The 25,510-nt window shown below is 35.8% G+C and overlaps 1 protein-coding gene across 1 annotated transcript in view; it reads right to left on the minus strand.

Annotated features, from left to right (window-relative positions):
• Positions 1-25,270, minus strand: part of scaf6 (SR-related CTD associated factor 6) — a 32,953-nt gene extending 7,683 nt beyond the window's left edge. Inside the window, exons 1-11 of the mRNA XM_071587453.1 lie at positions 25,121-25,270; positions 24,503-24,673; positions 20,076-20,464; positions 18,337-18,572; positions 13,583-13,657; positions 11,705-11,816; positions 9,426-9,641; positions 8,641-8,899; positions 4,423-4,586; positions 2,185-2,318; positions 1,509-1,682 (exon numbers count right to left, since the gene is read on the minus strand). Of these exons, the coding sequence (XP_071443554.1) occupies positions 1,509-1,682; positions 2,185-2,318; positions 4,423-4,586; positions 8,641-8,899; positions 9,426-9,641; positions 11,705-11,816; positions 13,583-13,657; positions 18,337-18,572; positions 20,076-20,464; positions 24,503-24,673; positions 25,121-25,145 (1,955 nt within the window). The 5' untranslated portion in view covers positions 25,146-25,270. The remainder of the gene's footprint in view (positions 1-1,508; positions 1,683-2,184; positions 2,319-4,422; positions 4,587-8,640; positions 8,900-9,425; positions 9,642-11,704; positions 11,817-13,582; positions 13,658-18,336; positions 18,573-20,075; positions 20,465-24,502; positions 24,674-25,120) is intronic.
• Between the last annotated feature and the right edge of the window lie 240 nt (positions 25,271-25,510).

Consider the following 25,510-nt stretch of genomic DNA (forward strand, 5'->3'; position numbering starts at 1 on the left):
TGGTCAGGACAGCTTAGATGATGCTCTGTGCAGTGCTCAGCCAAAATATGCCACTACCCCAGAAATTATTTCAAAAGTGCATAGAATGGTCATGGAGGATTGCAGGCTGAAAGTGCCATAAATCACCGAATCTGTACAGATGCCATCTGAACGGGCATATCACATCTTAATAGTGGAATCTGCAAGATGGGTGCCACGACTCTTGATGCAGGATCACAAGCAGATGGGAAATTTTAAGAACCATGTTTCACCCATTTTAAGAGAAACCAACAAGAATTTCTGTGCCGATTTGTAACCACAGATAAAACTTGGGTCCACAACTACACCCCAGAAACAAAACAGCAGTCAAAGAAGTGGAAACATGTTAATTAACCACCAACAAAGCAGAGGAAATACCATCGGCTGGAAGGGTGATGGCTTCAGTTTTCTGGGATGCGATAGGGATTCAGCTGATAGATTATCTTCCCACTGGTCAAACAATTACTGGACAATACTACGCTGATCATCTGGACAAACTAAAGCAAAATAAACTAAAAAAAATGCCAGATTTGGCAAGGAAAAAAGTCATCTTTCATCAAGACAATGAACGCCCATGCGTGTCATTTTTAACGCAAAAATGTGAACTAAGATACAATTTGTCGTCACACCCGCCTTATTTGCCTAATTTGACTACAACAGACTTCCATCTCTACCCTAAGCTAGAAATTTTCCTTGGTGGAGGGAGATTTTCTTCAAACAAAGAACTAATAGTTGAAATAGATGGGTATTTTGCAGGCCTGAAAGAATCTAATTTTCGAGATGAGATCAAGACATTGGAACATTGCCAGTCAAAGTGCATTACTGAACAGGGAAACTACATTGAAAAATAAAAAGGTTTCACTGAGATAAAACGTTCATCTTTATTCCATTCAAAGAACTTTTCAAACTACCCTCATACATTTATATTTTTACCTATCTAGTCCTGGGCACAAGTAGCTGCTTTAGCATTAACCTTTTAACAGCCTTATTTTTACTTTCCTTGTAAGTTAGCAATCTAAATGGATTAGAAAGCTCACCACATAAAATCTAGGTCCCAGAAAGTACTACCCTGAAATTGGGAAACCTAGGCGCTTCTGTGGCATATGCATCCACAATTATGCAAAATATCAAACAGCAATAATATGAAAATTCAGCAAACAATCAACTTAACATAAACATTGAATATTCTGACAATTGGAGCTTTCTCCTTCTCAATTATATAGAATAAAAAATTAATTTATGCCGTTCAAAGCATATGACTGATCCAGTCAATGTTCTTCAATTTGAAAAGATACTCTATTGGCAAAAAATGAAAATTTTAATTTGACATTAATGACAATGCAGGTATTTTATCAGAGATGGAATTCATACCGTAAATTTCATAAGACAATACATGGCACCTAAGAGTAGCCTATCAACACCTGCATTTAATAAGCACCGAAATTTCAATGGTCAGTGGTTTAAAAATCAGCTTTACACTTCCAACTCACCTTCTATATCTCTTTCTAGGAGGAGGTGTTTTGCTTCTGGACCGTGCTCGAATTATAGGTGATGGAGATCGACTCAAAGGTCTTAAACCATCCCGAATGTCATCCTCTTTTTTCCGCCTTGCTGCATTCTTTGCCCGGTAGTACTCATACAGGCCCAACTTCTCCCACCCTTCACTGAAACCCAGACAACAGATTTTCACAACACCATACAAAGCATAAAATATACAAATAAACATATTCATTCTTATAATTACGTAGTAGTCAGACCTGAAGAAAGCCTCAGAGAAAGCTAACAGCTCAAACTTTTTGAAATGTGAGTATCCTTTTAGTGTGATCTATTTGTTTTATTTTTGTGTTCTATTGAGCCACCCAAATGTTATATTGCTCTCGCAAGTGCTTCCACATCATCCAACTATAAATAATATTATTATAATTATATTTAATATAACATAGAAGTCGCATTCTTGAGTAGACACCATAAAAACTCGTGGGGCATAAAAACCATTGTGTTGGTATTTGGCTAGTATTTTTTTAACATGATTATTTTGCTAGACTATTTTAATGTCTTTATTGTTTGAGAATATTAGCTTTAAATTTGCAACTACCCCTTGCGTCAGTGCATATTAGTGAAGAACCCAAATTTCTCAGCCCACACTATTATCCATATATTAATTACCTGTCCCTAGGCCTGTCGTGGGATGGTGGTCCATAGAATGCTTCCACAGCAGCTAAAAGACGCTCACTTGGAGGAGCAGGAGGGGGAAGGCGAATGTCCATTGGATTTAATGGCTTATACTCTCCATCTTCCAGCTAAAAAATATAATGAACAAAATAAGCATCAGTGCTTACTATTAGACACACTTGTAAGTAACAGCGATTTCCAATTATGCATGACCTCAGATCACATAACTCATATGCTTGGCAACAACTACCTATCCAGGCCATAGGGGTAATGGTTTCCTCAATTTTATGCAAATTCAACAGTTTCTAAAATTTGTTATTGGCTACTAAGTCAGGTAATAGACACATCCTTGGCAAAGAAAATATGATGTCTGTTCAAAAGGTTCCCAAACTTGATCATTACAAAAAATATAATTTACAAACAAATTCAGGGTTCCCTTCCGAGTAGTTTCCTCCCCAATATATACACTTATCCCAATGGTGTTTCCACTTTTTAAAACAGTCCTGGAATGCTTCTTCTGGAATGTTCATAAGCTTCTCTACTGAATTTTTATTTATCCCTTGAAAGGTGGGGAATCTTTTTCCTTTGAGTGGGGTTTTTAATTTGGGGAGCAGGAAAAAGTCACATCGGGTCAGGTCTGGTGAGAATGATGAGTGGGAAACCACATAGGCTTTGTTTTTGACTTAAAACTAACAAATTCTGACAGACCAGAATGAGCCAGCTCATTGTCGTGGTGAAAAAACCACTCACCGCTCCTCCAAAGGTCAGGCCGTTTTTGCCTGATTCTCTCTCTTAGGCGTTTCATAACCCCCAGGTAGTTTTCCATGTTGACTTTCTGGCCTTTAGGTAGGTATTTGTGAAGCACAACCCACTTTGCATCAAAAAAAAGTCAACATTATCATGACATTCGAGAAAACTTGTCCAGCTTTTTTGGGGCAGGACGATGTTTCGCCAAACCATTGTGAAGATTGCACTTTAGTTTCTATGTCATATCCATTAACCCATGACTCATCACCTTTTATGATCCTGTACAAGAAGGTTTCATCCTCTTCAGCTCGATCAAACAGTTCCACTCACACACTTTCTCGATATTCTTTATGGTCTGCTGTCATCAGGTGAGGCCCGACTTGGGTGGCAACTTGATGCATCCTCAATTTTGCAGTTGGGATTTCATAGCATGAACAAATCGAGATGCCACACTCTTTTACAAGTTCCCTGATAGTCAAATTTCCATTTGCATGAACAAGATTGTTCACTTCCTCGATGTGGGAGTCATCAGTCAACGTTGATGATCCTCTGGAAAGCTCATCAACTTCCACTGGTTGCCACCTGATTTTGAACTGAGTAAACCACTCAGTAATACACGGTGTATTTCATAGCATATGTACCATAAGCCTTGGTAATGAACTCAAAAGTTTCCGTGAAGGATTTGCAGAGTTTCACAAGGAATTTCACAGAACTAAGCTGTTCCTTCAGAGCTCATTTCCACAGATCTGATTTTTTGCCGCACTGCAGAAATACCCATTCACATAAACGGCTTTAATTAATCAACAAAACAAGATTTCAACAGTGCTTGAAGGCACAGACAACAGTTCCAAGTGGATTAAAAAAACCAACTGGAGGCATGCCCATGCATAGATACTGTAGTATTTCTTTACTAAATACTCTTCAAAAATTTTATTTTCCATTGTAAGAGTGATCATTGATTAAACTTGACTGTTGCCACCAGGACAATTACCTAATTGCAACGTAATTCTTCAATCATAATTATATATAATAATACTCATGCCTGATAGTTCGGGAACCTTTTGAAAAAACCTTTTCCAGCAGAATCTATTCTATCAGAAAATATGGATCAGTCATCTTTCATTATTTTGAAAAAAATAATTGCATATAAGTTCATTTTTGAGAATTAACATTATGATATCTGGTTACTATGATACTGTGTGCATTTATTGAAATTTCTGCAAAAATCATATACATAATAGAAAGTTATAGAAGTCCCCAAACCACTCAGCAGTTTACAGGATTAACGTCGCTATAACTAGTAGGTCTATGAAATATTTTTCATCATTACACACAATTATTACTTCTTGCATTGACATATGCATTCGTGTTCCACAAATAGACGAGTATAAAACAAAAGAGTAACTTTGGAAATTATGCACACTGTTAATGTTCACTGAAAGTTTATCCACTATACCCAATACAAGGATATAAAGACACTATCACCTTAATAAGAGGAACCATGAGCCCTGCTGGAAGTTCGTAGTATGGTACACTTGGAAGTAAGTCATCTAGACTTGGCTCAGGAGTGAGAGGTGCTGGTGGTTGAGTTGCCCCTGGGCCAGCAGGAAATCCAGGTGGTGGTTTGCTGAGGTCAGGTAACTCAAGACCTGAATGGAATTTTAATAATTAAAATACATTATACTCTGATGATAAAACAACTCAATATTCATTCAGAAAACTGAAATTGAATTGGCTAAGTTCACTTGATATTACACAAAAGAAACCACACTAAGAATAAACAATATATATATTATAACAAAATAAAGGCTCAAGATTCACATTTTGTGGCCCTTGAAAAAACCAGAATGAAAACAAATAGCATATAAATTTGTACACCAGGTCTTTCCAATTGTTAACCTTGGAAATAAAGAAATAATATTGAAATACTTAATCATTTAGGAAAACAATAAGTTCTGATGGTATTGTATATTTAGTGTATATATTTATTTAAATTCAGTGGAACCTCCAACAATGAGCATAATTCACTCCGAAATCTTTCATACAAAGCGAAATACTCAATTAGTGTAACACTTTTCCACATTAAGTAATGTAAAATACAATGATGCATTCTGTGCCAACAAAAAATAAATTATGCATAAGGTTTATTCAAATAAAATAACAGTGGAACCTCATAATACGATTATAATCCATTTGGTGACCATTCTCATAAAGCAAAACACTCAATTAGTGATACAACATTTTGCAAATAAATTAATGTAATATACGATACGGTGTTCCCTGCCGAAAAAAAATAAATTATGCATGAGGTTTACTCAAATAAAATATGTACACATTGTTTAGGATCATGGATTACGTTCACCTTTTCTTCTCTCACGGAAGGAAGCAACCAGGAATGAGAACTCTATTTGTAAAAGCAAAAAAGAATCGTGATAATTCGCACACGCTTGCATTTGCACCAAATAGCAGCGCAAGACAGCCTTTCATTGCCTTGTGATGTAACCCTAAGAATCTAAGAGCCTTTTAAAGTGACCGATGAAGTTCTCTGCTGCCTTTGACTTGAAGCTTGCTACTTCACCATGGCTCACAATTTTGTGGACGCTAGTTCTTCCAGTAAACTTCTAGAACCACTCAAGGCTCCCCTTAAATACTTTTTTTTTCCATTGATGATCCTGAAATCTTCTAGAGAGGTCAGCAAAAATCACTTTCCCCTTCTCACAAATGATATTCTTGTTAATAATGTTGCGTTGCAATTGCTTTGGTTTTATCTATATGAGAAGCAAACTTTCAACATGATTGAGAATACATGCCCATTACATGGATTCCCTTGTCACTCTATTTGAAGCCACTCACTCCTTAGTCTTGTCCTTGTTCTTGAAGAAAAGGCCAATTACTGATAGGCATACTGGATCAGCCACGATCACACTTATTTCCCAATTTTTCATGATTTTACTTTTCATAGTTATTGTTATTTTTTATTTTTAACTTTCTAATGTCTTTCTTCTCCCGGATTTTTCTTTGGGGTCAATTTTAAAACTATGCACAAAAAATTATTAACCTTTGCACAGAAAAATCACTACTAATAATATATTTGAAAACAAATTCGGAAAAATGTGTGATCACTAGTGATGCTAAGATGCTAGCAGAACTAGTACTAGAGACAAACTGCAGTAGTAGGCACACATTAGAATTTAGGGAATTAGAGAGTCCCCCTCTCCTCGTCACTTGTTATGGGAAAAGTCACTCCATTAGCGTGTAATTTTCAGGACCAATATTTTAGCTCGTTATGCAAATTATTCCGTGTGCAAGGTGTTCGTTACATGAGGTTTTACTGCACATAAACATTGTTTAGGATCATCTTCATCTTTTCTTCTATCGTGAAAAGAACCACCATGGATTGTGAACTTGAATTGTAAAAACAAAAAAGAATCAAAGCAATTAGCTTATTTTTCACGATACATTCCTTACTCTATTTTATAATAAAGCTACCTGGAGACATTTGCTTTTGCCAATGCTTCAAAATTTTGTGAAAATGCGACTCAGCATTATAATTAAATAAATCCTAGCATGCATAGCCAATGCCATATTACAGTGACACTTGGTATGTATGGTGTGATGCAACATTTTCCCATGACCTACACATAATATTTAGCCGGCTCTTCTGGACTGATCAATTTTTGAAGGCTAATGGAGTTTCTGTATGGAAAGTAAGAAGGGGTGTAATTTTCAAATTGCAGTTTGAATTTGCACAAAAAAAAGGAGCATGGGAAGGTCTTTCATTGGCTTTTGGCTGGGCATATTATTCTCCTCTGTTGTTAAGTGTATATATATATATATAGGTTCTCTTCAGCATCTTCTTCCAGAAGAGACCCACCTCATTACAATTAAAAATCTGCTGCAGCAGTTAACAGAACCTATGTGCTTCTTGCTATCACTGATGAAGTCCTCTGCTGCATTTGAGTCAGAGCTGCCTTCTTCTGTGCCTCACAACACTGTGAATGACAGTTCTTCTCTTAAACTTCTCAAACCACCTATGGCTTCCCTTAAACACTTCAGCCAATGATGATCTTGGCATCTTCAGAATGAGGTAAGTAAAAACCACTTTCTCCTTCTTACAAATGATATTCTTGTTAATCATGTTGCAATTGCTTTTCATTTATCCAGAAGAGAAGCAACCTTTCAACACCGCTGAGAATACATGACCATTGCATAGATGTTCTGGTCACTCCCTTCAGAGCATCTATCTTTTTAATGTTGTCCGTGTAATTTACGATGGAGCAAATCTCTGAGGTAGACCAATTGTAGTTACACACTAGATCTGCTATGCTCACACAATGCTCTCGCTTTTCAATGATTTAACTTTTCATTTTTGTGGTTATTTTTCATCTTTTATGGCTGTCTTCTTGCAGCTTTTTCTCTGGGGACATTACTATAACTAGGCAAATATTAATTTAAAAATATTTTTAACCTTTGTGCAATAAATCACAAATTATATTTCTGAACACAAGTCTGGAAAAATGTGCAACTAGCGACACTAAGATGCCAACAGAACGAATGCTAAACACAAACTGAAGTAGCATAGCATGCACACAATCATTTCAGAAATTGCCCTCTCCTCATCACGTGTCATACAAAAAGTCACTCATTAAGCCGGTCGTTTTTGGGCAAAATAGTTTTTAATTTGCAAATTACTCACTATGAGAGTTCCTCTTTAAGCAAGGTTCCACCTTATTCTCAGCAGCGAATTTTAAAATAAAATTATGCTAGATCAATGACCTAATACTATTGAAAACGGTAGATGAATACCAAAATCACTGGCAATTTAGTCATTCTGAAAATTACCTAGTGATTGAATTGAATTTGGATATTTCAATTGAATGCAATTGAAAAATAATAGATCAGGGAAGAAGAGTGCATTCACAGATTTTTACTGAACCTACCTTAGTTTTTAAACTTGTGCTTTGCTCTATCTGTGTCAGCATTTAGCACAAAATTAAACTTAAGCAATTATTCATTTAAAAAAATATGCATGCTTCTGGAAGTGGACTATATACTTAAAAAGTGTCACATATTTAAAATCACACATAGGGAGACTAAAATCATGGAAGAATTGAGGAAAAAGAGGGCAAGAATGTAAATGACCAGCATATTTGTAAGAGAAGGAGAGAGAATAGTTACAGCTAGAGAGTGAAAGCTAAAGGCCTTAAACTAGGATGCATAATCTCATAAAGTCCTCATTCTATGCTATTTAGCCAAGGAGGCAAATTAGACAGATAATTTAGAAAATTTACTCTTCTTGGATACCCTATGAGAAGGGTGCACACCCTTATTTTCAATAACAATTTCAGGTAAGTAGGTTGTGTGTGGTACACCGGCTTACATCAAAAATACTATTTTATATAGCATCAGAAAATTAAGTTATATATTTCAGTAAATAATACAATTGCACTAAATTGGAATGAATACTGTTATTCCAATTTAAAACATATATAATAGGTGGAGCAGAAATCCTGAAGTAACAAGAAAAATATTCATGAATTGTAGGAAGTAATGAAATCATCAAACATCACTTTTTTGCATTTTTAAACAGAATTGAATAAATTCCTGAACTATTCCATATGGGAAGCATGCAAACCACCCAACTAAAAGAAACACTCCCTTAAATTTGATTTCCTTTAATGCTTAATCTTATCAATAAATTACCTGGAGGAAATCCTGACGGGGCATAACCAGGAGGTGGGAGGTTGAAACTTAACTCCCCACCACTCTGACTCTGCTGCTGGCTTGATGGTGGCCCTTGCTGCTGACCCGGTATGTCACTTGGCATGTGTCCTCCTGGGATGTGTGCTGCAGTACCATCTCCTGCCACGCCAACACCAGAAGCCACCGCTGCAGCTGCAACAGCTGCAGCAGCAGCCACTACTGCCTGCTGTTCCATTTGCTGCTTCTGCTGTTCCAGTTGCTGAGGATTATTAGGGAAAAAATACTTTAAAAACAGAACAAGTTACTCAATATCAAAGAAAGATAATTATATTTAAGGTGTAATCCACAAGTTTCCCAACTGTACAAATCAGAAATTATAGGTTTTCCTTTGATTCTAATAGCTGTTTTCCCCATCAGCGCTGACTCAGTGTACTCAGCACTTTTCCAGGCATAAGAAAAACAACAGAATTTGTCCAAAAGGCCAAAAATATAAACTTATCGCATTAACTTATTAATTAATGCTACATGAGTGAGAAATCTACTTTAAAAATAAGTACTAACACTATACTAAGGAGCAAATGAGAGAATTGCATTGATTTTAAAATCACCAGAAACTGCACAAGGAAATCAATGAAATATGAGAACAAATTCAAACGGAACTGAATAATAGCACATTTTTAATTCAGACATAAATCACCATACAATGCTGCCTTACAAAGTCATCTTTTGCCAGCAGAAAATAAAAATAAAAATTCTCTCTTCCTTTAAGACTAGTCAATTATTACCTGGATCTGCTGAGTTGCATGGCGAACAAAAGCTTGATGCTGGGCCTGATATCCTTCATAGGTGCGCTGCACAGCAGTTGTAACAGGAGTAAGGGCTGCAGCATGCTCTGTGATGAGGCTTGCCTGGTACTCTGACCATGACTGTGATGGTTGCTTCAGTCTCTCAATTACAGATGGCTCAAAATAGTTGCTCTTCGACTCCCAAAGTGTAAGAAGCTGAATACAAGAAACATAAATAAATAAATATATTCTTTTGGAAAAATTGCTTATGTCGTAATAATTGCTAACTTCAATGCCAGAAAAGACAAGGTAGTCTGATTGTGATATCAGGCTCATAAGAGCTGAGCCAGAATTGAGGAATATAGGTTAAGCACACAATCCTGCTCAGAAATTACCTTGCCCTGATATTACAAATCATCAATGGCACCTTTAGAGGATAATGGATTTCCAGGAAAATGCAACCAATATTCAGAAAAACTGCTATTACTATTTACCTTAATTGGTGCCCCTAAAAAAGAATATTTTCTAATTTCAGTTCATAAGAAATGTATCATTTTCATCGAATACCTGGAGCCATTACAGACACGCAATACAGGTACCACAGCAAAAAAATTGGCAAAATAACACTCGAAATACGAATACTTAAGAGAACAAAACAGGGCTATATTTTCAGAAAAGAATGAACCATTGCCTCAATTTAAGTCATATCAATCCAATTCTCTCAACAAAGGGTCAAGTAGAAGGTCTGAAAAGGAAAACAGTGACACCTAAACATGAATTAGTGGTCTCCAAAGAAACCAAGGGAAACGTCATGATAGCAACTTTAACAAAGTAATCCCTAAGTGAGCATGCAACAATTTCAAAGTTTAAAAATTATTCCACCATGACCAGGATCCTGAGTTTTCCAGAACAGTGAAATTCCCTAGGTTTTAAGAGTTAGTGACAAGATGATAAGTAACTATCTTTAAAACATTGAAAATTTCTTTTGAATATCTTAAGCCACCACCACCTTAAGGTAGCTGGATACATTTTACATTCAATGAAGCTGTATTTTCTTAGGTGAAGTGGGAAACCTTTGATTGGAGAAGGGAAGAAAATCATTCAAAACAACTGGATAGAGTATATATAGTTTTTTTATGATACCAGGTGATTTCCCAAGTCTTCTGGGACTTCTAATTTAAATTGACACCCCAGGCTTAGGTAATTAGTGATTGACACTGATGATTGGGTTGGTCTGGGGTTGAAGAAGAGTACTTGCTCCTTTTATGATTTATTCTCAGTATTCAGATAAAAACTCTCCTCAAAATGTCAATTTTCACACATAGTTCATGAATTTTTGATTTTTGGAAGCGTAGATATATGCATGGACATAAGCAGTAGGTAAGGAAAAATAACTAGAAAAATATGCTTTTTCTATAACCACTCTCAAAACCTTGGCACTGATTTCGTGCATTAGGTCAGTGAAGTCTGCTGTTTGCTTATTCACACCCATGCATAGATATTCATTGTAGTATTTCTCTACTAAATACTCATGCCTGATAGTACTTTTCGACAGAACATGATGTAAAATAGTTACATTACTAATCATCCAAGGCAATTTGCTTAGTATATTAATGATACAGAAAAATGGAATAAGAATTTTTGTCCATAAACATATCCATGATAACTTTTTTAAATTTATTTTGAACATGAATATTTTGTAGTTTATTCATCCTGGTCTCCAGAGTATTGAAATATTAAGGTTTCACTTCGGATATACATTGTACTTATTTTCATTCAGTGAACAATCTTCCATTTTCTTGTTTTGGGGAAAAGTCAAAATAAAATGAGCATTTACGGAATATTTGTTACAAAATCCACATAGTGCGCAACATAATACATGAATATTATTAAGACAAAAAGGTAATTTTACCTATGATAAATTTTACAAAACAAAGAATAAGAAAGAACAATTTTAATATTGTTTTTCAATTTTAATATTGTTTGAAATAGGGCAATATGCAGCAGGTTAATTTTCTGAAATAGGAATAATACAAGTTATTTGTCTTCGGTTTTAGCCCTCTCCAGCATGGCACACAATAGAAAAAAATGAATCAACTAAAAAATACTTCACATTAATAAAACAAAAATGAGAAGAATTTTGCAGTGAGATTATCTGCCTAATATTGCCTTCAATGTTTATTTATTTGAATTCATAAACAAAAACTCTTCACCAGGTGCAGGTAGGTTGTCTAAAAACAAAAGAAATTACAAGGTGCCATTGAATACCAGATGCGTACCTTATTTAATTTAGACTGTTGCTCTTCTCCAACTCCTAAAGTGGCATTACAAAACATTGGAACAACAACTCCTTCAAGGGCCTTCTTCAGGTCCTCAGCATTTTTTCTGACACTGCAAGAAAGTGTTAGGATAGTTATATCCTTTATTGATATAAGCAAACAAAAATATATTACTCATTAGGTGAAAAAGCCAAAAATCAATCCCCTTTTACTGCTTTAAATACTAAAAAATTTTCAGCACCTAAGTATTTGGATACTTAACCAGTCAAGGTCACAAGAATCTTTTCCAAACTAGAGGTAGCAGGGGGACAATTTACATGAGATTAATCTCAATCACAATTTATAAGTTAATGAAACTTATAAGGAATGTGATCCATATTTTAATTAGTGTAAATTGTTTCATTACTTTTACTATCAGCAATTGAAAATTACTCCTCAAATATAGTGATTTACAAAACACCTGGCGGGTCTGACCCTTGAACATCTTGGTTCACATTAGTCCCCAGCAGGCCATGAACCAAATTAGGTTTGTAGCCTGATAGTGGGTTACCTCTAAGTACATACGTTATTCCATTTGAGAGGGCAGTTCAAAGGGTATAGCACTGGGCTACTGAACAGAAGGTACAGGCTCAATTCAGGGTGATGCCTTTGGGCACCCTGAACTTCACCCAAGTTGTTCAAGTTTTTGGGTACCACATCTTCTGGGTAAGGTAGGTGTAAGGCAGGGTTACCCATTATCACTGTTGCTGTTCAACGTATATGGGGAGGAAATGATTAAAAAGGCATGGGAAGAGCTGGAGGTAGGAATGAAAGTGGGCGGGGAATCCGTAAAATTCATTAGGTTAGCTGATGACCAAGCTTCAGTTTGCCAATCAGCCAAGGGGTTGCAAGATTGCTGAGTGAATAGGAAATTCAGTTCGATAGATATGGAGTGACAATCAATATTAATAAAACAAAGGTTATGCGATTTTCCAGAGAGAAAAAGGCTAAGCTAAACATTAAAATAGGAGGGCAAAAACTAGAGCAGGTAGAACAGTTCACATATCTCGGGAGTGTTTTGGACCAACACAGTCAAAGTAGTAGGGACGTAAGGAGAAGAATTGTACTAGGCAAAGAGGCTTTCACAAGGAGGAGGGAGTTGATGAGCGGGACATTGAGTAAGGATATTAAGTAAAGACTCGTAAAAACTTTGATATGGAGCATAGCTATGTACGGTGCGGAAACGTGGTCATTGAGGCAGGAGGATAGACGTAGACTAATGGCTTTTGAAATGTGGGTGTGGAGAAGAATGGAGAAGGTAAAATGGACCAAAAGGAAAAAAAATGAGGAAGTACTTGGCATGGTGGGCAAAGAGAGGGGTTTGCTTGGAGAAATCCTATGGCAGAAAGAAAAATGGATGAACGGCGTATTGATCGGAAGTGGGATGTTGAAGACTGTAATACAGGGGAGTATGTTAGGCAAACTAGGAATGGGCAGGAACAAGATAGGGATGTTGGATTGGATGATGGGAGGAAAGAAGTACTCAGAGATGAAGAGGGACCTGATTCAGAGTAGGTAGCCGGATTGTGCTTTGTTAGGAGTCACAAAATATTTATTTGGTAGTTGTGTACATCCAAAAACCTACCTTAACTGGTAGACCTTATACCTGGTACCTTATAGTAATAATAATCTTCTGGAAAACCATAGGCATCTCAGAGAAAAACCTGTTCCCTTTCCTTTGATAATTGAATTTCCCCATCCATTAGGCTTAGTACTAAGTGAGCTATTTTCCAATTTATCAAACCAATCAGGATTATTACCACACTTGTTCAATTTTCAGAAAGGAAAAACTAATGACAAGCATAGTACAAAAATTATTTACCCTTTTCTGATACTCACCAGTGGTGAAGAACATCATTGACTAGGTAAATGATATGCAGCTTCTGAGTGAAAGGGGCACCTGGACCAATGACCCTGTCAAATAAATTTAATGTATGGCATTAACACAGAGTGATTTGTTCGCTGTTAGACATGTAAAAATGTTACAACAGCAAACCACATTATCCATTTAAATGGGCAGTTAACATTTCCAAGCGCACTTAGAAAACATTTTGTAGAATCTACCCACAGAAAGTCTTGGATTCACAAATGGACATCACCACTGGACTCAAATAGAAAACTCAGTTTACCCCACAGGTAACCTAATGACGAGACTTAAAAATATGCCCATCCATCAGCAGTATTAACTGTTGATGGATGGCCATATTATTGATGATAATTCATTTAATTGACTCCCATTCATGACATTTCTCTGATAATTTATGACGTGCCCATACAAGATTTATATAAAGAGTATCAGGATTAATTTTTTCCAGACAGAACTGTATGTCGCAGCACGCTCTCACCGCACAGGCTCGGTGGTGACAGGTTTGACTTTCAACATGCCCCAAGCACCAGGGAGCATTCATTCAGGCTAAATCATGTTTTTGGTGGGCCCTTGTTGAGTGACTTGGTGCTAGTGCAAAATGAAGCAAACGACTGAACAGCGGACTACATCAAATTTTGTGTTGGACCAGGGAAATCGGGTACAGACATTGGGCATGATTTGCCAAGGGTCAAGGCTGAAAGTACAACACCTACTACAGTTTATAGGTGGCACAATCTATCAAAGATGTGCAAGAGAGTATGGAGGACGAGCCCTCGGCTGGATGGCCGTTGATGCCAAGAACTGCGAACAACATGTGTGAAGTGGTGAATTCAGGCCATCAGTAAAGTGTGTGCATGATCGAAGATTGTAATAGCATTGATAAGATGGCCGTACATACCATTATCACTGAAATGTTGGCAGTGCGAAAGATCTGCACTTAACTCATCCCGAAGGTCTTGAAGGATAAGAGTAGAGTTGAGTGTCAGACCTTCTGCAATGCAACGCGACGATTCTCCGATCCCCTTAAAATCTCGAATTGGCACCAGCAGACTTTTTCCTATTGCCATAAGTGAAATCATCCCTAAAAAGACACTACCATGAGACTCTAAGTGCCATCAAAGAAGCTTTAATGGATACCCTTACAGACCTTTTGGAATCCGCCATCCTTCAAGTTTCAGAAAGTCACTGACAAAGGTGTGTCAACATTCAAGGGATGTCCTTGGAAGAATTTTGAGGAATTGTAGCCATATCTGAAATAACTATATTTTTCCCAAACTTTTCCCGACACTTTCTATTCAAACCTAGTAGACACACTGATCTACGACAAACACCTTGATCTCTCATAGAAAAGGAACACAGGGAAGTCCCTATTCAAATTATATACTGATATAAATTCCATATTGATTCCTGACTTTTTTAAATTGGTCATTTTCTTCATTTTTTCTCAAAATACATATTCAAGAATTAACCATAGATTTTTTTCCAAATGGTCACCCAGTGCTAGCATGTGTTTTAATGCATAATCATCAAAAAAATTTCTCAGAAAGAATATATCATTTTATTGGAATCTAGATTCATTTCCAGAAGAATTTTGTGCTTACCACAAATTTCACGTAATTGAAATAATCCTTATAAACAGGTGGTAATTATGCAAATGATCAAACACTACAGGAAAATGTAAACATGAATATTCCAAGAGGAAATATAAAAGACAAAGAAGATCTGTATTCATGGGGTGAGTTCATCATTACATTACAAATGATTGCCTACTACCTTTTTTTCATAATGAATATCAAAATAGCTATTACCATATTTCCTGACTCAATGGACAATATTACTTGAAAATGTAATCCAGAATAAGAAGAAACCTATAAGCAGGTAAGGTATTTTGTCTGCCCTACCTCAGCATCACAGATAGCCATTTATGTATTATAATTATTAGATTATTAGAAGATAAAACTTTCTTTTATCTAATTCCTAATTCTTATGGACTCCCCATTATATTTAAAATGTTTTAAGTCTTTGTTTACTTTAAAGATTTTTAAAGTCTCAGATAAACTTTGTCAAATATATTGTTATTAATTTCAATGAATCCATCTTGGATTTTAAAATTATTATTGGGTTTAATACATAATATCGCAATAAGTCAAAAATTTTTCATAAGATCAGAGATCACATGCAAAACTGAACACCATTGCTGTGTTCTATGTAGAAGCTTCCATGTTTAAATATAAATTAAGGAAAATACTTTTCATGTGGAGTGGGCAATTTTTATTTACACTCACAAAGCTTAACTGCCTTACTTTTTACATTTTTCATGAAAATATTAATTTCCTTTATATTATTAACCTCAGTTATCTTATAGGACTTCATCACTTCCACAGGTGTATAATGATTTTATTGGTCACTGCGATATACATATATATTGGAGTTGTATTTAAACCATGTATTTGAGGTTTATGATTTTCCTTTATAATAATAATATTCATTGATCCAAATATTTTACAATAGTAAAATGTAGGATAGATCACACGAAAACATTGCATAATACAGGAAGAACATTGAATATATATAACATTTTTCAAATTCCAACAGACTTCCATTAGTCCTATATGTTTAGCCCTTCTCTAACAGAAAATGTTCAATTTCCTTTTTAAACAATTCCCTAGAAAAGGATTCTTTTATGCCAGATGGAAAATGGCAGCAGACTTTATTGACTACATGGAAGGGACCCATATTGTTTACCGCCACTGAGTGATAAAACATTTACACATCCAGTCTTTGTGAAGTGTTATGTTTCAGAGAAATGAAGGAGATGCCGCAACAGTAACTTTTAATGGAATCATCTGCTAACTTATAATGGAATCATCTGAAATCCACTAATGAACTGTAGTATTTTAAAAATGTAAATTTGTTTATACTATTACAAACTAACAATGTAAGCCCAAAGATACTTCCCTGAGGCACTCCAATGTTTACGATTTCAGGGTGAGATGGTAGCTAGTCACAACATTGTCAACTCCTACTCCATCAATGATCACCATCTACTATCCTCTAAATATGATTTTAACCCCTTATGAGCAATTCCCCTTATTCCATAACATTCACATTTTGCGAGAAGGATTTTATGGCCCACTGTATCAAATGCCCTGAACAGATAATTGAATATGCTATCAGAGTACTCATTTAAATCTCAAGAATTAATATTTTTTAAAAAGCTTGCAAGAGCATCACTGGTCCTTTAACCTTCTTGAAATCCATACTGTTCTTCATTTACAATTTTAATTTTAGTGATGTAGCTACAGGGTCCGTACAATAAGTATCATGACTGGTTCACTGAAGCCTAAACGGAGCGGTGGATGGGGGTACGACTGGTCGGCTTGGTAGAGGGCACCACTCAGACACACTTTAGTTCAGTCACCTCCTGGCATGCATTAAGACAGGAGGTGGATTTTTGTGATGTGTGATTGTTTTTGGTGTAGTCACGCCAGCATGGAGCGCACCGTAGCGCAATGCTATGCTGTGAATTTTTGCATTAAACTCGGGAAATCCACGTCAGAGACCTCTGAACTTATTGAACAGGCTTATGGGGATGATGCCTTAAGCCGCACAAGAGTTTTTGAGTGGCACAACATGTTTAAGGAAAGCCGGGAGCCCAACGAGCATTGCGTCAGAGGCTCAACAACTGCTCGAACTGATGCTCAGGTGGCCAAAGTAAAAAAATATTTGGACTCTGACAGGCGTTTAACCATCGCCCTTAGCAGTTAGGAGATCGGCCTTTCAGTCGGAACTGTCCACACCATTGTAACAGAGGATCTTGCAATGAGGAATTATGTGTGAAGCTGGTGCCAAAAGTCTTGAGCGAGGAACAAAAACTGTCGCGGGTGGAAATTTTGCAAGATATTTTGGACTGCGTACAGGAAGATGAAGATTTTCTCAACAACGTTATTACTTGTATGTAATTGTAATCATACTTGCAATGAATTTTAATTATTGGAACCACACTTGATACTTATTGTACGGACCCTATATAAAGTCTCATTAGTCTTTTAAAAATTTTTGACAAGTTAGACAGTAAAGACATTGGGCATTAATAGCTTTTTGCCATTTTTTTAATAACTGCTATATTAAGAATTGTCACAAAATTTTAACCACCTTTCTAGCACTCAAAATTTAATATTCACTTCCCATTATCCAGATATGATTGAAATTATTACACGTTTTCAGGATTTTAATTATACCCACGAAGATAAATTATTTGTTACAATATGTTTAAATATACTTATCTTTACTAATCACAGGTATTAAAATATATTTGCCATTAATTGACAACAGCCATCAACATTAATAAACCTGAATATTAAAAAACTATTGTATGCATACTGATTTTTCCCTTGTCAATGAAAAACTACTTCGACTCAGGTTTTCATATTGCCTAGTTTAATTCAACTAGATGGGTGTCTTTACACAATGATTTAGTTTATATTTGCCTCAGAAAATATATAGGTACATAAAAGCATAACAAAGTATGGAATTAATGGCTGAGTGAATATATTTCGTGCATTGTATCATGATAAGATTAGTAAAATGAGAATGCTATTCTTCTGTAGACAAGATAGATTTATCATATGCAGTCAGAGGATTAAGTAGTACATACAGAGATATATATTTTAGCAGCTACCCTTTTAATATAAGATGTAGTAATAATGATGTAGAAAATACTCACTTTTTTAACAAATAGAGAGCCACCACTCGGTTGCATGTTGGTGAAGATGACCTTGCAAATATCCATCCCTTCCCAGCAGATATTGAGTCCTTTGTGCAAGAATCAATTATTGGCTGCAGTATTGTGTCTAACTCAGAAAAACGTACTCCTCCTTCTTCCGCAAGCCTTGCTAACTGATCTTCCTGAGCTTTGCGCAGAGTTTCCTCTATTTGACTTTGCTGCTGCTGCATAAGAACCTGATAAACAGATGAACAATTTCACTACTGCTGTCTTTTAAACCTCTTTATATTCTCACTTCCACACATCAATGCTAATTTTTACATTATCAAATTGTATATTTTCTCACTATCAAGTAGGTACATACTTTAAAAATCACTTTCATGAGTAGTGCACAGAGAAAGTGTTTTATTGCTTTTAAATCTATTCGGGTAAACCCCATCACAGCAATAAATGCTAGTTATGAGGATGGTGCAATGAAGGAAATTAAGAGCATTTTCTCTTAAACACAGATGGATGCTGTCTGCTGTCTAAGAGGTGGCACAAGAAGTAACCACCAAAGGAGGTCAGTGTGAAACAAAGGAGGACATAAAATATGATTTTATATTATATATTTTATGGTGATTTTGATGGTTAGAAATGAGTGCAGCTTCTTTAAAGATTTATCATGCATTCATAGCAAATTCTTATATGCAACTCAAAATCAAATTTGAGTCTTTGCCAATTTCCCACCATGTCAGGGTGTCATTTGCTGACATTATCATGACACTCTGTCATTGTCCTCAAGACATTGATACTGCGTCATCTTTTTGCTGTACTTACATATCCTTTGCTTAGGGTTCAGATCATATCTGATTGGCTGTCGTGTTGTCAATCCAAAGCGGAGGATATATACATAAGTAAGGCAAAAATGATGGCCCAATATCAATACCTTGAGGATGATGATGGAGATAGTCATCAAAACATCATCAAATGACACCCTGGCCCAATGGGAAACCAGCGAGGACTTCCCTACAACCCTGCACCGGGGAAAAACAAAATCTTACATATGCAATTTGCCACATTGTTTTGAAGTTCATCGATGCATAAACTCACATATACCACTGCTTTATATATTCTTTTCCAAGTTGAAAAATCAGGTGACAATGAACACATAAATATCTTTCAAAAAAGTAACTTGTTCTAATTAATCTGGTTAAAATTTTTCATTTGCTATTTTATCTAGTTTAATCATAGTGTTTAATCAATTCAAAGAACTGTAGGAGATGCCGCAACAGTAACTTTTAACAGAGTTCAATGCATATCTGCTAATATGCATTAAAATTCAGAAGTCTTGAAGCATACAATCATTGGCCTTGATCAGGATTCAAACATGGTTCCCTCTATGTCGATTGCAAAGCGTTAGATGACACGTTATTAGCTTAACTGGCTATAGCACTAGGCCAGACATTGAGGGATCTGGATTCAAATCTCGGCCAAGATGAATATTTATGCTTCAAAATTTCTGCATTTAACTCTAGTATTTAAATTTAGAAAAAGTAATCTAGACAGAACATTTATAACGTACAATAAATTGAATGCATGAATGTCTTTATGTCTCTGCAGCCATTTCTCTTTTCCAGCACATTACAAACCCATAAGTACATAACTGTTTATTATGGCATCAGCAGTAATTATCCTCTCCCAATAACTACTAATAAAAATAATAAACCAACAAAAAACTGATGGCAATTAACACTCACTTGATGTTGGGCAGCAAGATTCTGTTCACTCTGCCGAATCTGGTCATGAAGTGCTTGCTGCTGAAGGGTAAGGGCTTCCGTTATGGGTGGTGGAGGGGGTGGTGGAGGAGGAGGTGGAGGGGGGGCAAGAGCAACCTGACGTGGGGACATCATCCAGGAGCCAACATGATGGTGGGAGCCACCTGCAGCCCCGGACTGCGCCTGTTGCAACCCTGATGGTATCGGCGAAGATGATGAGGCATTTGGTACTTGAGTGACAGCTGTGCCAGGAAGAACTACTCCAACAGTAGAAGTGCCTGTAGCACCTGCTACTCCAGGCAACATAAGCTGTGTTGTCCCAGCATTGAGATCAGCTGAGTTGGAACGCGCCCTTCCTTTGTGCTTCAGGACTGTAATGCATAAATCCGGTGAACACTATTGCTTTGAGCTTAACTTCATGGATGCTATGAATACTCATGTTCATTATTAGGATAGTTACATCTAATATAATAGGGTCAGAGTTACAACACTGGTGTTAATATGAAAGGCCAGAATCAAGGATTTCAAGCTAGAATCCTCGAAGAAAATCCAAATTTGATCAAAAATTCAACAATGAATCACTTGTTACTCAATACTATATTCTAATAAAATATATGCCAAAAGCAGTCATTTTATTTGGAGCATTCCATAAATGTATGTTTTGCTAGTTTGACTTAAAGTGTGATGTAATACTTAAGCATTTAGATATAAATGCGTTTTTGAATATTAATTGGGAGAGGATATTCATCACACAAAGCCATTACAACTACCATTGTCAGAGTTATCTGATGGAACTGCCTCTAAAGTCAACTCACTTGATTTAAGTTTATCAAACAACAAATATAAAAGCTTTGATTTTCTAGTTTCACTTGTTATGTGACACGCTTGCTATTTACTTCACAAAAGGTTTCAGATCGTCTTTGAAGGGATAATATGAATCTGAATGCTGTGATAACCAGGCAGCCACTAAATTTACGGATTCCAATTCCTCAATTTTTCCCAAAGAACACACTGCCACTTTTCCTGACTTCTCTTCTGGGTGCTGGAGATGTTTGGACATTTGTAGATAACTGGTCATAACTTTGCATGCAACTTGCATAACTGATTCAGGTCCAAAGCTACAGTTTCAGTTTTAGCCAGGACTTGCACATGATAGCCTATGAGTAATACCAACTCATCTAAGAACTAAAAGAAAAGTTGTTCACATCAGAAATTTCTGATTCCCATATCACAGGCATGACTCATTAATTAAATTACAGAATTTTTTCCGAGAATTTAGCCATTTTCCCCATCTTTTCCAGATATCTTGAGGAAGTTTAAATATCTCGGAGGTGTTTTGGACAACAATGGCCTAAGCAGTAAAGACATAAGGAGATGAATTGCATTAGGCAAAGAATGAATTGAAATGAACGGTAAATACGGCCGTATAAATATTATGGGAAGAATCAACCCCAGCCATACTCTTAATAGTGGGCAAAGGATATGGTGAGGGAAATTACAGAGGAAAAATAAATTCATGAATAAAAATAAATTAATAAATAAAATGATATTGGATGTTATAACAAAAAAAACGATTAAACCAAAATACAATAACAAAAACGATATGGCTAAGGTGAACTAGAGAGCAATGAACCTCACCCTTACCAAGCACTCACCCAGACAGGGCTTGCGAGAGATTTTTCCCTGCCCCAGCGGCCCACTAATCACACTTAATAAATAAATGCAAATTAATCACACACTCTCTAGCTTGGCTGTACTAAATAGCATTGATCCTTGCTAGTCTAAAGCACTCACATACCTAGGGGTTACGAGAGATTTTTCCCTGTGCCCATGGCCCATCAAACACACACAATAAAATAAATGCAAATTAATCAAAAACTCCAGAAGCAACAAAAGGCACAAAGAGGTCCACAATTTACCATCCCATCTGATGGACAGCGTACTCCACTTGACATGCTCTCTACATACCACCCCAAGTGGGGATCTGGATTCCACTGAAAAATCCAGCACACACCGGGATTCAAGCCCGGGCCATGGAAGTGAGAAGCCAGCAATTTTAATCAAATTTTGACCACTTTCAATTTTACCATGATATTATAGATCAAAATTTTGGTTTTCTCTTTTTAAAAACAAGAATATGTTGTCCTAATTAGTGAAATATTGATGAAATCAAAATGATATGGGACAAATGATGCTATGAGATTGCCTATTATCAGTTCGTATGGGGTTTCTTCATATAAATGGCACATCCAAAATTGCAAGTCATTATCATTTTAATCCAAGCATTGGCAGTATGATTTGAGAAATTCTTCCATTTCCATATTGACAGTGATAATAGTGTGCTATCATTTCAGGCATTTTAAAATGTTAGAATACTTTATATATGCGACCACAGAACAAATCCCATTCCTATAGTTAGGCCAACGTTTCTTCTGAGAATAATTACTGGGTCGATGTTAATTTCTTATTTGTGGTAGGATGTTCCAGAAGAAATTTTGTCAACTTGAAACCAAAGGTTTGATCTAATTCAAGAATGAAAAACCTCTCAAAAATTAGAAGTTTGATTGAAACTTTGTTCGGGGTAACTAAAACCCTCAAAAGTACTGCGTAGTATTATTTTTACATATTCACCTAGGCTACGCTCTTTATTTGTCAGACCTTTTAAGAAAATAGTACATATTTTGGGACAAATCAAACACAAAGAAAATTACTAAAATGATCTCTATGCTCATATTAAATGGCAAAATCACCTTTATAAACAATGATTACTGTTTTCATTGGGGAACATCGTACTACTGTCAGCTGTAAACCACATTTCTTGCCTGGGAAAAGTGATTCCTTCAGATACAAAAGGTATTGAAATCAGAAAATACACCAAAAACCTCCACAAATGGATGCAGAAAATGCCTAGCATATCCTAAAAGCATTTAATTTTTCAATAAACGTAAATCCAAAAGTCTTTACTAAAATGCAGACTAGAAAAAGGAAGAGTCCCTTCCGCTTAATGTCCTTAAATGGAGGTGAAACTCTTCTTCATGGGCCAAAGCAATGGCTGCAGAAAAATGATCCCTTAAATGACTTCTCTATCCAGAAATTACATTAAACCTAACAGTAATTGAAAAAGGTACTGAGCAAGGAATTCAAGATGGGTTTTTTAGGTAAGCAATTCTTTTTTAGGTAAGCTTGAGATAAACAATTCTCAAATGCAACATAATATAAACAATGCAAATGCAAATAAAAGTTAGTCAAATGAAATAAGCAAAAATATCAAAGACAAATGAAAAAAGGTGAAACTCTTCATCAGTAACTATCAACCTACAACTACGCACTAAACACACAATAAGTATATGACTATGGAAACCACTGAATGATTGAGAAAGAAAATATGTAATCATTTCATTGCACTGACGGTGAATGCAAGTTTATTTAACCACAGAATGAACCTTCAAGAAGGGTTTCTGTTGCACTTCTTGTAACCACCCCTACCGAGATATCTCACTTTGCTGGGCCCTCCTGGAGGAGGCATAATCTAATGAAAGCTCCGAATAAATTATAGAATAACCACCTAATACTACAACTTTTTGATAGATAATACACTGAACAGATTTTGAAATTTTCTTTGGAGCACATAATAGATAACTCCTATTAACTATTGCCCATTTCGACTAAATAGAATTATTTCTACAGTTTATAATATTATCATACTTTTTCACATTGAATTTACTTCCCAAATACCAACATCACTATTTACATATTTTGTTTAGTGACTATAATATGGCATTATTTAAGTACTGTGCCAACCTCAAGAGGATTTTGAGCATATTCTATATGAAAATTACTAAGTATTACCGAGTTGTAAATATCATGCCAATCGTGATAAATGTGCAGCTTTAAAATCACTGTCATTTAGCAATGCATAGAGTTGAATGCTATACAAATTAAAATGTCAAAGTCACAAGGTAAGATTTACAACGCCATAAATTTCCTAGCAACATAATCATATCCAATTGTAAAAAAGTTAAATGTTAGCATAAGATATAGGAATGGTAATGCAATATAATATGTGAAACGGGCTTATTCTTAGTAAATAATAGCAACAAGTCTAAATAACATCGCAGCAGATCTTTAAGGAAAAAAAGCTCAGCTTAATGCTGCTATTTTTTAATAGCCATAAGAGCATAAAACAAGACTTTCGCGGAAATTAATAAAAGGATTAACAATAAAGAATAATAAATATCCTATGTATGGAACTCTCTAAGATAGATGGACAAAATAGAAAACTTTCTATGCATTATAACGTTCGGTAAATCAGCCGACTACATTCACCCAACTACTATTTTGAAGTGTTTTGTTTATTTACTAAGTAAGATTATATTAGTAAGAAAATAAAATATATAAAAGAGACTCACTAGCTTGTTCTGTCGTTACTTTATATTGGTAGTAATTAAAGTGCTCTCCTCCAAATAAGAAGCCAAACTTAGGGTTGTCCTTCTGTTTGTTTTTGGTCATCTGTTCGAACTCTGGTCCATTTCTAGCAACAAACTGGGCAAGTTTGTCAATAATATTTCGGAGTTCTTGATCTGCAATTTAAGATGATAAACGCAGGTTATTGCTGTTCGATCAAGTAATATGGCATTCTTGTACAATGATGTACACATCAATTCTGTCAGACATCGAAATCGGAGCTTTAAAATAAAGATAATACACTCAAATAATGTCAACAGACAACTTAAGGATACATTACATTATAATAGCTCCATATTTTACGTCCCTTAATAAATAATAGCATGTATCAATGAAGGGCCGGCAACGCGGGAAGTTAGGCTTCAAGTGAATTTGAAACATAAAATACACAAAAGATGTGCCACAAAAACCGGAGGTCTGCTCATTAAATCTAATTGCTGGATTTTGTCTCAATTTTTATGACACTCGCGAAAATCATGTAGCGGTTGCTTTAAAAAACTTATGCCACAATTTACACTACATCCACTGCAGAACTTAATCCATGCTAGCCACAAAACAAGTACCTTGGGGAGGCTGAGGGAGTTCCATGTCTTGAGTATAAATCCTAATAACCCAGACACTACACTATTATGTCGCGAAACCTCAAATAATTGCTTTTTCACTCACAAAAACCCTAAATCGGCGGGCACACATTCTTTCGCCCGTTACGCCGATCGCCATGAAGCGTAAGCGTACTTCACATCTTCAAAAAGACGTTCGATGTTCACTCTGCCGCTCAAAAAAAGAAGCTTTAAAGACAATTGAGTTTTTAATTTCGCTAATAGTGTGGAAAGTGTAAGCTGTTTGGACGCATGAAATAGATAGGGTTCATCCAATTAAACAAATATTAATTGATTTTGTGAGAAAGCACTAATATGTCAATGTCGTATTTCGAACAATAAGTACGATATACT

Source organism: Hetaerina americana, unplaced genomic scaffold (genome assembly GCF_022747635.1).
Source record: "Hetaerina americana unplaced genomic scaffold, ioHetAmer1.1.p SCAF_3, whole genome shotgun sequence".
Classification (NCBI taxonomy): domain Eukaryota; kingdom Metazoa; phylum Arthropoda; class Insecta; order Odonata; family Calopterygidae; genus Hetaerina; species Hetaerina americana.